The sequence below is a fragment of the Haliaeetus leucocephalus genome, unplaced genomic scaffold (assembly GCF_000737465.1).
Source record: "Haliaeetus leucocephalus isolate CR32 unplaced genomic scaffold, Haliaeetus_leucocephalus-4.0 Scaffold229, whole genome shotgun sequence".
Lineage (NCBI taxonomy): Eukaryota > Metazoa > Chordata > Aves > Accipitriformes > Accipitridae > Haliaeetus > Haliaeetus leucocephalus.
Genome location: NW_010972665.1, coordinates 11796871 through 11810806, shown reverse-complemented (window position 1 = coordinate 11810806; position 13936 = coordinate 11796871). Strand labels below are relative to the sequence as shown.

The window sequence follows — 13936 nt, the reverse complement described above, 5'->3', positions numbered from 1 at the left end:
TTGATCCATAGTGATCTAAGTAATGTAAATATTGAATGTTTCTATGGTGTTCCACCTTCCCTAAAAGAGCTTAGATTTTCATAGATCCATTTTTTGGTATATTCTTAGTAAACCAATATTTTCATTACTGTCTCATCTTTTTTTTCTTGTGCCACATAATTAGTTAAAATAAATGTAAAAGTAATGGTACCATCTTTGCTCCATAAGCTGCTACCTAATTGATAAATTAACTCCAATAACTAGATAGCAAACATTTCTCCCCTCCAATAACTGCTTGTGGTTTTTCAAAATCTGTCTCAATATTGTGTGCTAGTGCCGTTTTGCAACCTCTCTTGAATCTAGTTTTAACAGTGGGACTAGCAACTTAAACTAAACCAAATAACACACTTCACTTTCAAGTTGATAAAATCACTTCCCAGCCATTATTAGGACTTTGTGGGTAGATGAAGCTAAGTAGATGTTATCCTTGCACTAACAGAAAGTGTAAATTTCCCATTGTTCAAGTAAGATACAGTTTATCATTCTCCTTAACTTTATCAGGACCCTATGGATTGTGCTGAAACACTCATTGGCATTTCATTAACTTTGTAATTAAGGGTGAAATCAAATAGCTTAATTATTTTACTGAAGTCTAAAAAGAAGCACTTAATGAAGCTTTCCAGTACCTAATTCCCTTGAAGTCAGTTACGACATATCTGGCATGAAAACCTTCACTCTTTGTCCATCTTTCATCTGGCAGTGCCCTATCGCCGTCCAGTGAATGAGGCCAGTTTACCATTTCTCTAAAAGCAGAAGTTGTACATATACAGTCTCTTTTCCGCAGGGGTCTGAATCTTTTACTCACAACCTTTTTGTAACCTCTTTTCTGTTTGAGACTGTTCCAGCCTGCAAGCCACCCAAAATCTCCCTAGTATTGCTCCAACTATAAAGGATCATCTTTTTTTCTTTTTTTTTTAACTGTTGCTTTACTAGCTAAGACATAATTTGTCAAAATCCTAGCTTGAAAAAGTGTTTTTTCTTCCTGAAATCTAATTCAGGAGGAATTTGGACTCTACAATTCAAGCAGGGATTGTAATCCACATAATAAAAACGTCTACATGTTTGGTCTAGTTGGTTAATGAGCTGAAAAGATACTTGGGATGAAGCAGGCTTGGCTAACAGATAACATCCTTGTACTTACGCGTATCTCAAGGGATTGGGTGGGTTCACTTATTATCCTCATTTTTTAGAATTATTCTCATTAATAAAAGCTTGGACTGCTTTCTACCTGCATAGAATATGGCCTGTGCATAAGGTGGCATTAGGGCTTTTAAGCTGCACATGTGCATATTATTTTCTGTACCAACATTTTAAAAAGTATGCTTCAAGTATTTTAAACATATAACACTTTATAATATGTTATTTGTATTTCCATTTAATGAGGTTATTTAGGCATAAATTACAGGCTAGTATAGTTAAAAGATTTATGGAACATAACAGGATTAGCTCGCAAGCAGTGAATGACAGCAGCATTCGCTTCATTTGTGGCTCAAATAAGAAGTTGGTTTCCTAAGGCAAAGGCTCATGAGTCTTCCAAATCCAGATGGAAATGTGCTGGGAATAAGAGGGATCCAACTCTATTGAATTTTGTTGAATCCATTTTCAGTTCTGGTCCTGATGTATTTTCTAAGCACTTCCCTGTTAATAACTGTTCTGTCAGGCAGGGGAACTAATGTCAACTTTATTTTACAGAGAAAGAATGGAGCTTCAGAGACAATAACTGCCAAGGTCATGCAGGCAGCTAGTGAGCTAGAAAGTGAAGCCTTGGATGCCTTTTCTTTGCCTTTTTTTTTTTTTTCTTTTTTAAATTGGCACAAGGCAGTCTTCCATTTCCCACTGAAACTTGATAGTTTCTCCACCAGCATCCTTGAGATATCTTCTCCAGCCCCCTTAAATGAGTAACTTTACCCAGTTCCCCTCTCCAGTAGGGCTCCTGTGGTACAATAGAGTCTTCTCACTGCTGCCCAGTGCTTCACTGAAGAGCTGGGCCAAAATCCAGATACCTGCCTGAATGTGGCCTTTGACTGCTTGCAGTTATGCCTGAAAGCATGCTCTGGGCATACTTCGGGTATACTCTTTGCATCTTTATAAATAGAAATATGTTTGTTCAAGCTTCCGTAGCACATGGAGAAGTGGGAATTTACTTCTGGTTCAAAACCAGGCATTGCCCAAGTGTAACATTCCTCTTTCCACAACTTTCCAAAGGCAGCATTATATGAGTCTTCAGAAGTCTTTCAGATGTGGAGGAAGAGTAGGGAGAGGTACATGGTGGTGTGTAGGTACAGGGAGTTTTGGATACAGACAGGAACCTGTGATTTTACTGCATCAGGAAGAAAGGTCCCTAAGGTCACATAACTGTGGTCTCCATCCTTGAGCATTTCTTAAAAGTCATTCCAGAATAAACAACTTTTTAAACCTAGTTTGTTAGCCTGTGAACAGTAGACAAACTGCACTATGTGCTGCCTTTTGGACAACATACAGTGTGTTCAAAGTAGTTTCTGTTTTGGAGACTTAAAAGGTTATTTTACTTTTAGCCATGTTCTGTGAAAACTAAAGCAACGGATGCATGTCACTTACTGGACCTCAACAACCAGGATTCAGAAAACGTCTCTCAAGTTCAGGGGAAGAATATTTACAACCTCATGAGACCTCTCTGGATTTTATGCCACACTTCAAAGATTCACTATGATTTGGCTAATTGCACTTCAAATAAATTTAACTTTATTTTTACAGTAAATTCTGTTTTTTCCTTCTGGGAATAAAAGCTAGTCTCATGTAAAATACACCAGTTTCACTTGTGGAGACTTCTGGTTCTTATCTGAAAGAAATCAGACTGCCTTAAAACGCTAATCTTCATTACTGTGAAGTATGCTACTAGGAATACTGGGAAAGGTTAAAAACAGCAATCTCGAGGCAAGCTGCTGATTGTTCATATTTGTGTAGAAAAAATATGGTTCCTTATTTACTAGATGCTTGCTCTGTGTTCATCCTAGTAAAAGATCCTCCTGCAGGCCTTAATACTGCTGCTATTTTACCTCCCATAATGAATATTCAAAAGCTGCAGTCATTGAGGACTCAGGTGGCAAAAATAGTAAGATGATTGAAGCAAGCCTTCACATAAAAGCCTAAAAGTACATTTCCAACTACATGGAAATAGTGCCGATTTCCCTTTCTGACCACGTAAAAGAATGGTGCCAGGAAATCTTCCATGAATTAAATGCCTGTTTCACACACTAGTGTGATTGCATCTTTCTTTCTGTATGATGTGTTGTAATAAGTATGTTTAAAAAAAAAAAAAAAAAGGGAAAAAAGACAACAGGGCTTTCTGTAATCCTCTCTCACAAAATGTATTGGAATTGAAAAATGGGTATAAAGGACACACTGTTAAGATACGGCAATGCATGCATTGTTTTCTACATAATGCAGTCAGGGTCTCCATGGTAAAAAGAAATTTTTATTTTATTTTTTTGTCACCATCAGCAGTTAACCTAAAGTAGGAGCTGCTCCATTTCATTATAGGTTAAATGGCTTAGCATACAAAACTAGCTGAGAAATGTACATCACTAACACTGCATTTTTTAATAGGTTTTAGAAACGTGCTTTAGGATTAGTGAAGAAAATACAATACAGCGTATGTTATTGTTCTGGAATTTTTTTTAATAGAAAGCACTCCTTTTCAGCATTCCCCCTTCAGTGGAGTCACTTAGACACTTCCAGCTGGTGGCAGGGGATACAGCCATAATACAGCTTTCTCTGTCCCAGCTGTCTTTTTCATTACATTAAATGCATTACGATGGCTGCGCTGTTTTATAAAGGTTCAGGTATAGAAAGGTATAGGAAGAAATCTGCAACTATGTTTTTTTGTAGTGACTGCAAGCTTCTGTGAGATCTCTGAATCCTGAATGTGTTCCTGGCTCTGGTCACAGATTTCCTTCCAATCACTGGAACATTTGCTGTAAGGGCTGGCTAAAGGTGCCCGAGGAAATCACCTTTTACAAGGGAACATTGTTGTAAAGGATTTTTAATGCATTATGGCTCACGCAGCATCACAGTTAAAGAAAACCAGGGATTTAGAAATTAATGCTGATGAAGAAACTGAGAAAAAAAGAAAACACAGGAAAAGATCCCGGGATCGGAAGAAAAAGGTATCTAGATCTGTGCCAAATTCTGACAGGGATTCTTTTGTTTTAATTTTCTTACCTTGCAATTGAAGTATCAAAGCTCGTTCTTGCGTGTAACTTGGTAGCTGTTGGAGTAATTTGTTAACATTGTAAAATAGCATTGATAACCAGTGCTGTGGGGTTTGCAAAGCAATTGAATGTTTAATTGGATATTAGTTGATTGCAGTGGTGATGCAGAAGGTGTGCATTCGTTTCTCAGATAACTCACTTGTGTTACTGTGATATGCAAGCTGTGAGTTGAAAATAGTTTGTAACCACGATGTGAGGTTAAATGCTGAGCTTTCTCATAGGTTTAATAGCATAATAGTTTAGCCTTACATACATGTACTTAAAAGGGATGTGTGTGGAGGCAGATTTTTTTTTTCTTTGTGTTGGGACTGTGTCACATGTTTGGCTTCTGAAACATCCATTTTTGGGATAATGTTACAGAAATGAGGTGTTTCGGTGTTTCTCTTTTCTACTAAGAGTGAGCTGTTTTACAGAATTGAGCTGTAACAATCTGTTATTAGCAACTTTCTTTTGTTAGGGAAATATGTGACTGAGATCACAGAGCCTGGTTTTTCTCTGCTGTAGATTTGTCTTAGCTGCAGAAAACCCTCTAGCAAACTAGGATCTGAAAAATTCTGTAGGCACTGCATTGCTCATTGTTCAGTTCAGGAGCCTCTGTGTGATTCCAGTCTTACTGTTTCTCTCTAAGGTATAAAGCAAAATAGTTATGGTTTGTGGCATAAGGACAGATGAAGAGGCCAGTCACTTTGGCAGCTCTGTGGATATGTCCTTAAAAATGACACCTTGTACTCTGCTCCATAGACATAAGGCCCTGCCTTGATTTCTTGTCTTTGGCTGTATTTTATGACAATTTTTCAAGAACATATCAAGAAGCCGGTTGTCTTAACAGAAACCTGGGTATGTAGTACTTCTGTGTGCCTTTGTGAAATCCCCCTAAGGGGGGGATTGGATTATGTTCATATGCTCAGATAAGCGGTGCATGTGCTTCCTAAATGACATGTAGATTTCCTCTAACATATGTGCATCTTTTGGTTGGGTGAGAGTCAGCATTTCCCTGCCCTTTTCTCTTTTTTCTCTGCTATGGCAGTACTATACATAATGAAAAGCACTAAGAAACCCACTGCCTTCTGTTCTAGTGAGCACATTAGGAGACTGTTTAGATGGCTGCAGTGAATGTACTGCAGCATGTTAACTGTAGGTATTTTTTCTGTGTGAATGTATACATACAGATCTTCTGAATCATCTTCCAGTATAAAGGAAAGTGTGAAAATAAGATTCTTTGGGGCGCTGCTGTTTGAAACTAGCCTGAATTAGTAATATTTTTCTTGCCTTCTATTTAGGTTATATGCAGGTCTGTAATATAGCTATCAGGGTGGGTTTTTTTCCCCCAGCTGAAAATTACCACAGCAGTTACGAATTTTAGGAGCTGGCCTGCAAACCCATATTTACCTATGGCTTGTGAGCTAAAATGTATAGTCTCTCAGCTGACTCTACTCATGATGCAGGAAGCCCACGTTGTACTTAATGTGCTCAAGTTTAACAATAGCATGCCCAACCATACCCATATACTGTCTTTGTGTGACGGTCATTTCTCACAGTTTGTAATTAGAACAATATAGAAGTGATGTGGCAGTGAGAGGCTCTTGATTCAGTGAGGTGAGACAATTGCTTTGTGGACAAAAATGCTTTATTGTTTATACAACACAGTGCTGTAGAAAAGAAATCTCTTGGCAACCAGAATGGCACATGGATAGATATCAGCCTATTAATCTCAAATGTATGGATTTTTTTCAGTGTTTTATTTCTGCATCTTAAGAATGAGATAAAATAGAGAGCTTTTGCTCCACCAAAGGCTTTTTTTGGGTATCGCGCCCCCCTTCCCCCTCCCCTGACCCCTTCATGTCACACTGGAATTTGGTAGTTTATTCCAGTTTCTTTCTGGGTTTCCTTAGGACTTTGCAGATTCAGGGCATGTAGAGGCTCTCTCTACTAGGAGAATGGACCAAAAAGCAGCAATTGCTTCACTTAACATTTATACATTTGGGCATCAGTCTTCTCATAGCAAAGACATGGTTCTGCCACCCAGTACATAGGGCGTAGGAAGTCCAATAATTGTGGTTTGCCATTTTGTACTTTCCTGACTATTTAAAACATTTTCCCCCCAATTTTTCCACTATGAGTTGTGAGTCACTTCTTGTTCCTCTGCACCACCCACAAGCAAGCAGTACTCTGGGGTTTTTTTTGTTGATCACATGATACTGCACAAAGCTAACCCTTTGCTTAAGCAGTATACAGAAATATCCTTTAGGGTCTTCCAATCAGATTGGAACAACAGAGAGTGCTAACGTTTCTGGATAATTTATACAGTAAGGAGACCAAGGCAGCCAATGGTTAGAAAGCAAGGCTGGTGGGAGCACCCAGTGTCCTAGACTTGATGATACCAGCAACAGTCATGATGATTTATGTTCCTATTTAGTTTGAGGATTGCTGTCTGGGCGTAATATTTCACTGCTTTTGACTGGTTAAGCAATTTACAGTGCAATAATGTTTCTGTTAAGGCCTGCTGCAATATTTGTACGAGAGAAATGACCTTTTTAAAAATATACACAAAACAAACCCCTGTATTATATCCAATCCTATTTCATTTCAAGGTGAGATATTTTCAAATTGCCACACTTAGCTCTGTAGAGGTGTTGTGCTTCTGTGCCCTGTGGGCCTACCATGCTCTTTGTGTTTGCCTGAATTCAAGACATTTCTGAAGGTTCAGAGCTTAAGTAGTTTAACTCATGCAAGAGAAGGGGATGGGACCAGCAAGTGAAGTGGGTACAGTGAAGGGTCTGCATTATACAGGTTTCCCGTTTATTCTGTTCAAGTTTATATTACAGCTTCAAGCAGTTCTGCCTCTGGATGGTTTTGCAGTGTCCTACACTGCAAATAGTTTGAGTACACCCAAGGGCAGACCTAAGCCTTAAATAGTATCACAGAACAAGCCAAGCCACCCTTAATAATAAGTGATTCATAGGATAGCTTGCTTGATTTCTTATAGTGCGGCTCTGTCGTATGTAGTTTGGTTTGCGAAAACTAGAAATTCTTTATCCTATAATAATGTCTGGAAAGAAATTAGTTGCTTAGTCAGTGCTGTTCCTAAAATAAAGGTGAAATCTCTGAAATTGTTTTTTGTGTTCTCTGTTCAGTGCATAGTAGAAGAGAAGGGCAGGTCTTGGCACATACTCAATGATTTATGTTTTATACAATATTCAGTAGGACTGAAGTGGTTTCCATTTGCATGTAGTGCTCAGGAGCTAGCATGTTCTTTGGGAACACAGAATAGCTTGATCACAATGCAAAGCCTGACTGCTGCTGTATCTGAGATGTTAAAGGCTGTTGCTGTCACATCCTCTGCTGCTGCAAACTTGTGGGCAGCAGAGAAAGTAATGCATGCCAATGTTGCAAATCCTGGTCATTTCATCATAAGGCTCACAGTGTTTGAAGGTTTTACTTAACTTTCAGGTCTGCTGGAAAAATTGCCCTGCAATTTCCTAATGGGTATAAATTGAAATGTCATGTCAGGAACAACCTGTAGGTGTGCAGCTGTTCATGTGGCTTCAAGGAGCTTGTGCATCTTCTGGGCTGGGCTCTGCTCCCAGCTGCGAGGGCCTGTGGAGATGGCTTGGACTGCCCAAGGTAGCAGAGCTGGAAACACCTCCCAGGGGCATCAGGACCCCAGGAGGGCATCATCATGTCCTAGCTGGGAGACTCCCACTGTTTACTTTCCCCTCAGCTCTCTCGGGGCTGTCAAATATTTTATGGATCTCAGCCATGTCAAGTACAAGTCTCATGAGTTTGTGTGGGTGCAGATGGTGAATTTTTTCAATTAACCTGAGCAAAGGGTTGTGTGCAGACCAACTTCAGCACAAATGACTTCTTCAGTTTGGTTCACAGTGATAATTAAAGCAGGTTTAAGGAAAACGGGAATAATTCTTTCTCTCACAGGCACATGTTCCTGCAATGAATTGCCCTGTGGTTTTAAAAAGCAATTAGGGTTGGAATTGGTGCAGTTTTCACATGCAAACAAGTCTACCAGTTATCAGGTAAAGCTTGAAATGTGAGCTTTAAGGCTTTTAACTCAGATAACAAGTACAAATCCCCATCCATTTTTATTTTTTTTTTAATTTTATGATTTTTAAACAAATCTCAGGATTAGAGAGATGTTTCATAGTTTCTGAACAGTTGAACTTGACAGTAGTAGAACTTAGATAGGTTGTGCACAAATGATTGTTCCTTAACTCAGTTGTGTTAAGGCATAAACCAGGTGGATGTTGCTCTAATATCTGGGAACATGACCTATAGTAAATGAAAAGATTGTGTAGATTTAGGGCCTGAAGGAAAAACTGTTAAGTCAGTGAATCTTCCCTAGGTGTGAGGAAAATTTCGGTCATGTCCTTGATTTTGGACATGATGCTCTGCCAGAGGCAAATCTAATTAAAGAATTTAAAGATACTTTTGATAGATGTTTAGGGGCACTGGTGGATGGGACATCTACTAGCAGTGTTGAGTTGTTACTAGCATGGGGTTGGGTGGTGAAAGAGTGTTTGTATTCAGCTGGAAAAACAATTCTTTCTTTGAAGATGACCCCCAAAGGAATGAAAAGATTGCATTGTATTGTGTGGGTAGCACTACAGCATCATTTGAAGTGGGCACTGCTCAGCATTGCTTTGTTGTTTATAAACCCAGAAAAAATTTTGCACTGTTATAAGTTTACAGTTTTATTTAGGCAGGTTTAGAACATTCGGCTTTTCCTCTTCACCTTCTTGATGCCTCAGGATTGTGCCGTCGCAACGGATGGCCATTAGTTATTATGCAAATGTTAGTTTGGGTTATAAACCATGTTATGCTTGATGTTACCAGCTTGTGGTGGGAGGAGATGGGGAAGAGGGAGGACCAACAATGGGCATCCTCGCCATTATAGGAAGATTGCTCAGTGACTAGATTTAGAGCTGGACTCTCAGTGAGTGTAAATCAATACTGTTTCAACTACTTGGTTGGTTGGTATTAATGGAGTCTTTTATCCTTCTGTTTTTTCTACCCAGGCTGGATTTTACTGGGGTTCTTTTTGAAGAGCTGAGGGGGGAGGGGAAAATGGATGCTTTTGAAGCAAAAGAAAGTTCAAAGATAATGTTTGATGAACAGTGGGTTTTTTTGTTTGTTTGTTTGTTTTTTTAATAAAAAAACCCCAAACTCTTTATGCAGTTATGAATATTCAGCCCTGTGCCAAAAGTCAAAGCACTGATAATTTCAAGCTCTTAACTTGCCTGAATTGATGGCTTCAGGATAAGTTGTGCGTACTTTGATAGAATTCCCCTTGGCCATTCACTAAATGTTTGTTACACTAAATGCTAGTGGAACTGACTGAGCACCTGCTAAAATTGAATGTTAGACTCGGTCAGACCTAGTTTGACTAGAATGGGGAGTAAGAACTAGGCTCTTGGTATATGTGATGTGGGTAGAGGAAAGAAATAGAGAAGAAGAAAACTCTGAGTTGTAAGATGTATTTAAAAATTATATATTTATTTAATTCCCATACAAAGCCTGATGTATTCCCACATTGATTTGAATGGAAGTTTGGACAATAAAAGGCTGGATTTGCTGCTACTCAGTAGTTTGTACAGCTATTTAGGCCACTGGTAGAGTGGTAATGGGGATTTTCTGACTGAGGCAGTAGGGCTAGCACAGGGCTGTGTTGTAAAGGTATAGAGAACTGGGCCTTAAGGGTTTGATCAGTCCCAGCATGCCTGTCAAGTTGGAAACCTCTTAGGCCTTTTAGCAACTCCACAAAATAATGCCTCCCCATTAGACTGGGATGTGTGTGGGCCCTTTCAGGTAATGAGCTCAACTGAGACAATATAGCTGCCCCACATTATTCCTGACTTCAGTTATCTAACTTAGGCTATAGCCCTATATATTAAATGGAAAAAGATAGGTGCCTTCAGAGGATAATTCAGTGCATGTAAGTGAGACACATTGAAGCAATGTCCTCATTTTCAAAGGTATCAAGTATCCGCCAACCCTGCAGCTTCAGCTGAGAGCTTTGGGCATTCTGCAGATCAGGCACTGGCATCTCTGGTGGATGTTTGGGATTGTATAATGCTTTTTAAAATCTTTCTTGTATATCTGTTGCCTGAGTGCGGTATTTGTGCGGAGCTCTGCTTTGTTAGCCAGTGGTCTGTGAGGTGGCTAGTTACTGATCTCCACAGAAGAGGTCAGCTTTCGTTTTTATTTTTTACAGAGATTGAAATCACTGTGTGGTGACTTGGAAGGGAAATCCAACAGAATGTTTCTTTAGTATTTATTCAAGTAAGACTAATGTGGACAGGAGAACTAGATTGAGATATGAAGATTGTTTTGCTAATTGAAAAGAAATTTTGCTCTGGGATGTATTTATTTAAAAAAAAAATTATAATTTTGCCAATAAACTGAAGTTCTCCATTATTTAGAAAGTTAGACTGTTTACTAACATGAATTTGTCCCGCATGAGATTGTTAGTGCTCTAAGATGTACACAAGCAGTTTAATGCCTTTGTATTATGTACCAGAACTAAAACTTTATTTTGCCTTTGTAGTTGCGGAAAGATACAGGGCCTATTGTACTGCAGAGCCACCTTCATCTGAGTGTTATTTTAGAAAACTTCTTTTGGTTTGTTTTAATGACCTGAATGATGTATTTTATCTAATCTTTTGGTTGTTCAGCTATGTTTTATTCACAGTTTTGGATTTTAGCTTATTGAGCAGCTGAAGGATCTAATGTATTATATGTTGTGCCATGACAGCTTGTGTATCAATTTTAAATCTCATTTCAAGTGTTCATTTCAGTATCTTCCTAATTTTTCATTTAAAATCTTTCATAATTAAACATAAAAGGACAAGGTAGAAGGGGTTCACTCTATGTTTCTGATATCCTAGTTTATGCAGAATATATCCTACTCCATATTGATCCAACTGGAATTAACAGGACTTTATAGAAGTAGTTACTTCTTGATAAAAGTGGTAGTATCCAAGGCCTCTGTTAACACAGCCATTGCTCATGAGCACAAGCAGGAAATGAAGGTCTGTACCTTAACAGGTATCCATTACACCATCATGGCAAGTTATGCAGACACAATGTCTGCATTTATTTCATGGGTGTAACATGACATATATATACCATAGTGCCTAGTGGAGGGTACCTCAACAAAATCTCCATCAGCAGCATTAAACTTGGTGTCTCTGGTGACCCCATCTCTACAAGGAGCTGGGCAGTCTCCCAGGTGTGCTTGGTGCTTCACCCATGGAATTAATAATTTGTAAATACAAAAAACCACTGTGATCTTGTCACTTGCTTCCCTTGTGAAGGAAAGGATGCATGTGTCACTTTGATACCTGATCCGGTGTCAGTGGAAATCACTGCCTGCTTTCTGCAAAGCTGTCCATGATGGCTTATAGAAGATTGTGGTTTGTAGATTCTGAGCAGATTTCTGAACAGCTCTCAGTTTTGGTGTGTGTCGAGGGAAAATCACTCATCACTAAATGAGCTTGAATTACATTCATGTGTTCCACGCTGATTTGTAATACCCCTTTAAGTACATATGCATAGATGGGATGAGGGTATAATATGTCAATTGTCTGTATTTTTGTAGAATATGGAAGGTATTTTTGAAAGCAGAGAAGTGTATCTTTTTTTGTGAAATCTTGTCAGCTCTGAGCTACAGCCCTGTCCTTAACCCTGTGGCCTCTGCCTTTTGAAATAAGATGTTATTAAGTACCCAGGCTCTGCTGGAGTAAGACAGTTAGGAGGGAAGTTGGAAGAGGAGGCAGGTAGTCGCTGAATTCTGAGTGCTGTGAAGGGATTTCCTGGAGCTGCTGAAGTGGCTGGTTTTACATCATCATATTTTAAAAGTAAGCACCATGATTATGCAAATCCTTCAACTCTGATAGACTACAAGAAACTAGTAACCAATCTGAATTCAAGTACTCACATAGTTCACTAGTACTGACAAGTAACCACGGGGTTTAACACAAATACTCTTCTCCACTAACGATGATGTGATCTGCCAAGCTGGGGATGCCGTTCTTGTGAACAGCTGCTTGCATGGCATCTTTGAGCTCTGCTGAAGAGTTCGGCGTGTGTACAAAAACTCATACCCTCTACAAGTAAAGGATTTATACACACCAAAACATACACACAATGCATGTACCATGTGAGTGAGTTTGTATGTATGCAGGGCGAGAGCAGGAGGGGAGGTGGTGGTCAGGGATTTGGCAGTGACTCCCCACCTGTGTTGATCAATAGTCCTGAGTAAGGCATCTCCGAAGTGTCCCTGCTTCCCACAGTGAATCTCCATCTGTGTTAGAGAGCACTTCACTGGGAGAGGTTGTATGGTGCTGCAAGGGGTTTAATTTCAGAGGAAGCATGTTCCCCTTGCTCCCATGCAGCGGCTCCTGGAAAGCCAGGCTCAGCCTATCACCGGTGCTGTTGGTTAGTCTGGGCCCTTAGGGAGAAGCCGTCCACAAAGATGTTAGTGGTGTTTTCAGAAGTATACACTGTGTGGGTGCATATAAATAATTTGGTTTTTTCATTTATGTAATTTCCACTGTGATTCTGTTCTATTGCTGTCATTGATTACTAAAGATATTATAAATCCTTTTTTTAATGAAAAGACAATTTGAAAGAACAAGTCATTAGATAGAACAGGTCAAAATGTTAAATGGTCTTTTTCAAACTTCTGCCACTTTTCTTTTGAAATTCTTCAAATGACAGCATCACCAGCAATTTCTGCATCATGTTCTGAGTTCACAAGGCTCAGAACAATTCATAAGTCAGTGCAGTTTTTGATATCTACCTTTCAATTAGAGCACACTGATTTGCATATTCTAAAGAGCTTTCCTTAAAGGCAGTATTAAAATGAGAAACCACAGTGATGCTATCCTGTCTGTATGTTCTAATAAACCATACTTTTACCTGCCCTATTTGGTGTTGGTAGAAGATACAGTTGTGGAATTCACTTTCTGTTCAGCACATTGGTTTATTTTCTGGGGAATTATGCTTAAATGTCAGGATGTAGAATAACTCCATCGTTGACCTCCTTCAGTTAAGCAAGATTGTCACAGCTAGCTGGGTAGTTGTCCTTCCCATTGACATGTCCTGTATGTTGTCCCCAAGGTTACCCATCTGGAAGTGGTCCCCAGTGTTCTCTGGGAACCTGTAGAAAAGCAGAGCTGTGCAATATCCCCTGGATAGATATTCCCTCCACTTCCCAACACGAGTTTATGGAGCATTTTACTAATAGAAGGCAAAGGTGGAACTGAGCTACTGACTGTACCTAGCAATGTATAACTTTCAAGTAATTTTTCCAGGGTTGTAATCAGAGTATCTTATAAATATAGGCATTCTTAGCTTTAGATTAAATTCCTTCATAGGTTGAATAATTTTATCTTCTCCCACACAGCTTTTTTTCTTTCTCCCATAACTCCTTCTGGACCCTACCATGGTATCTCTGAAATTGCAATCATTTCCCATTCATTAATCACTAGCTTATTGTTTAGCATTTGCAACCATCTCGTCAGCTGAATTTAACATTGGCCCATGAGGATATATCAGTGCCTAGGTGATCTGAGTCTGTAACTTGTTGTCCTGCCCCCTTCGGATTTGTATGAATCTAGCAATCGTCTCTT

General features: G+C 39.2%; 1 protein-coding gene across 1 annotated transcript in view; it reads left to right on the top strand.

Annotated features, from left to right (window-relative positions):
* Positions 1–4070: 4070 nt before the first annotated feature.
* ANK3 (ankyrin 3, node of Ranvier (ankyrin G)) overlaps positions 4071–13936 on the top strand; it is a 211875-nt gene continuing 202009 nt past the window's right edge. Inside the window, exon 1 of the mRNA XM_010567894.1 lies at positions 4071–4184. Within this exon, the coding sequence (XP_010566196.1) occupies positions 4071–4184 (114 nt within the window). The remainder of the gene's footprint in view (positions 4185–13936) is intronic.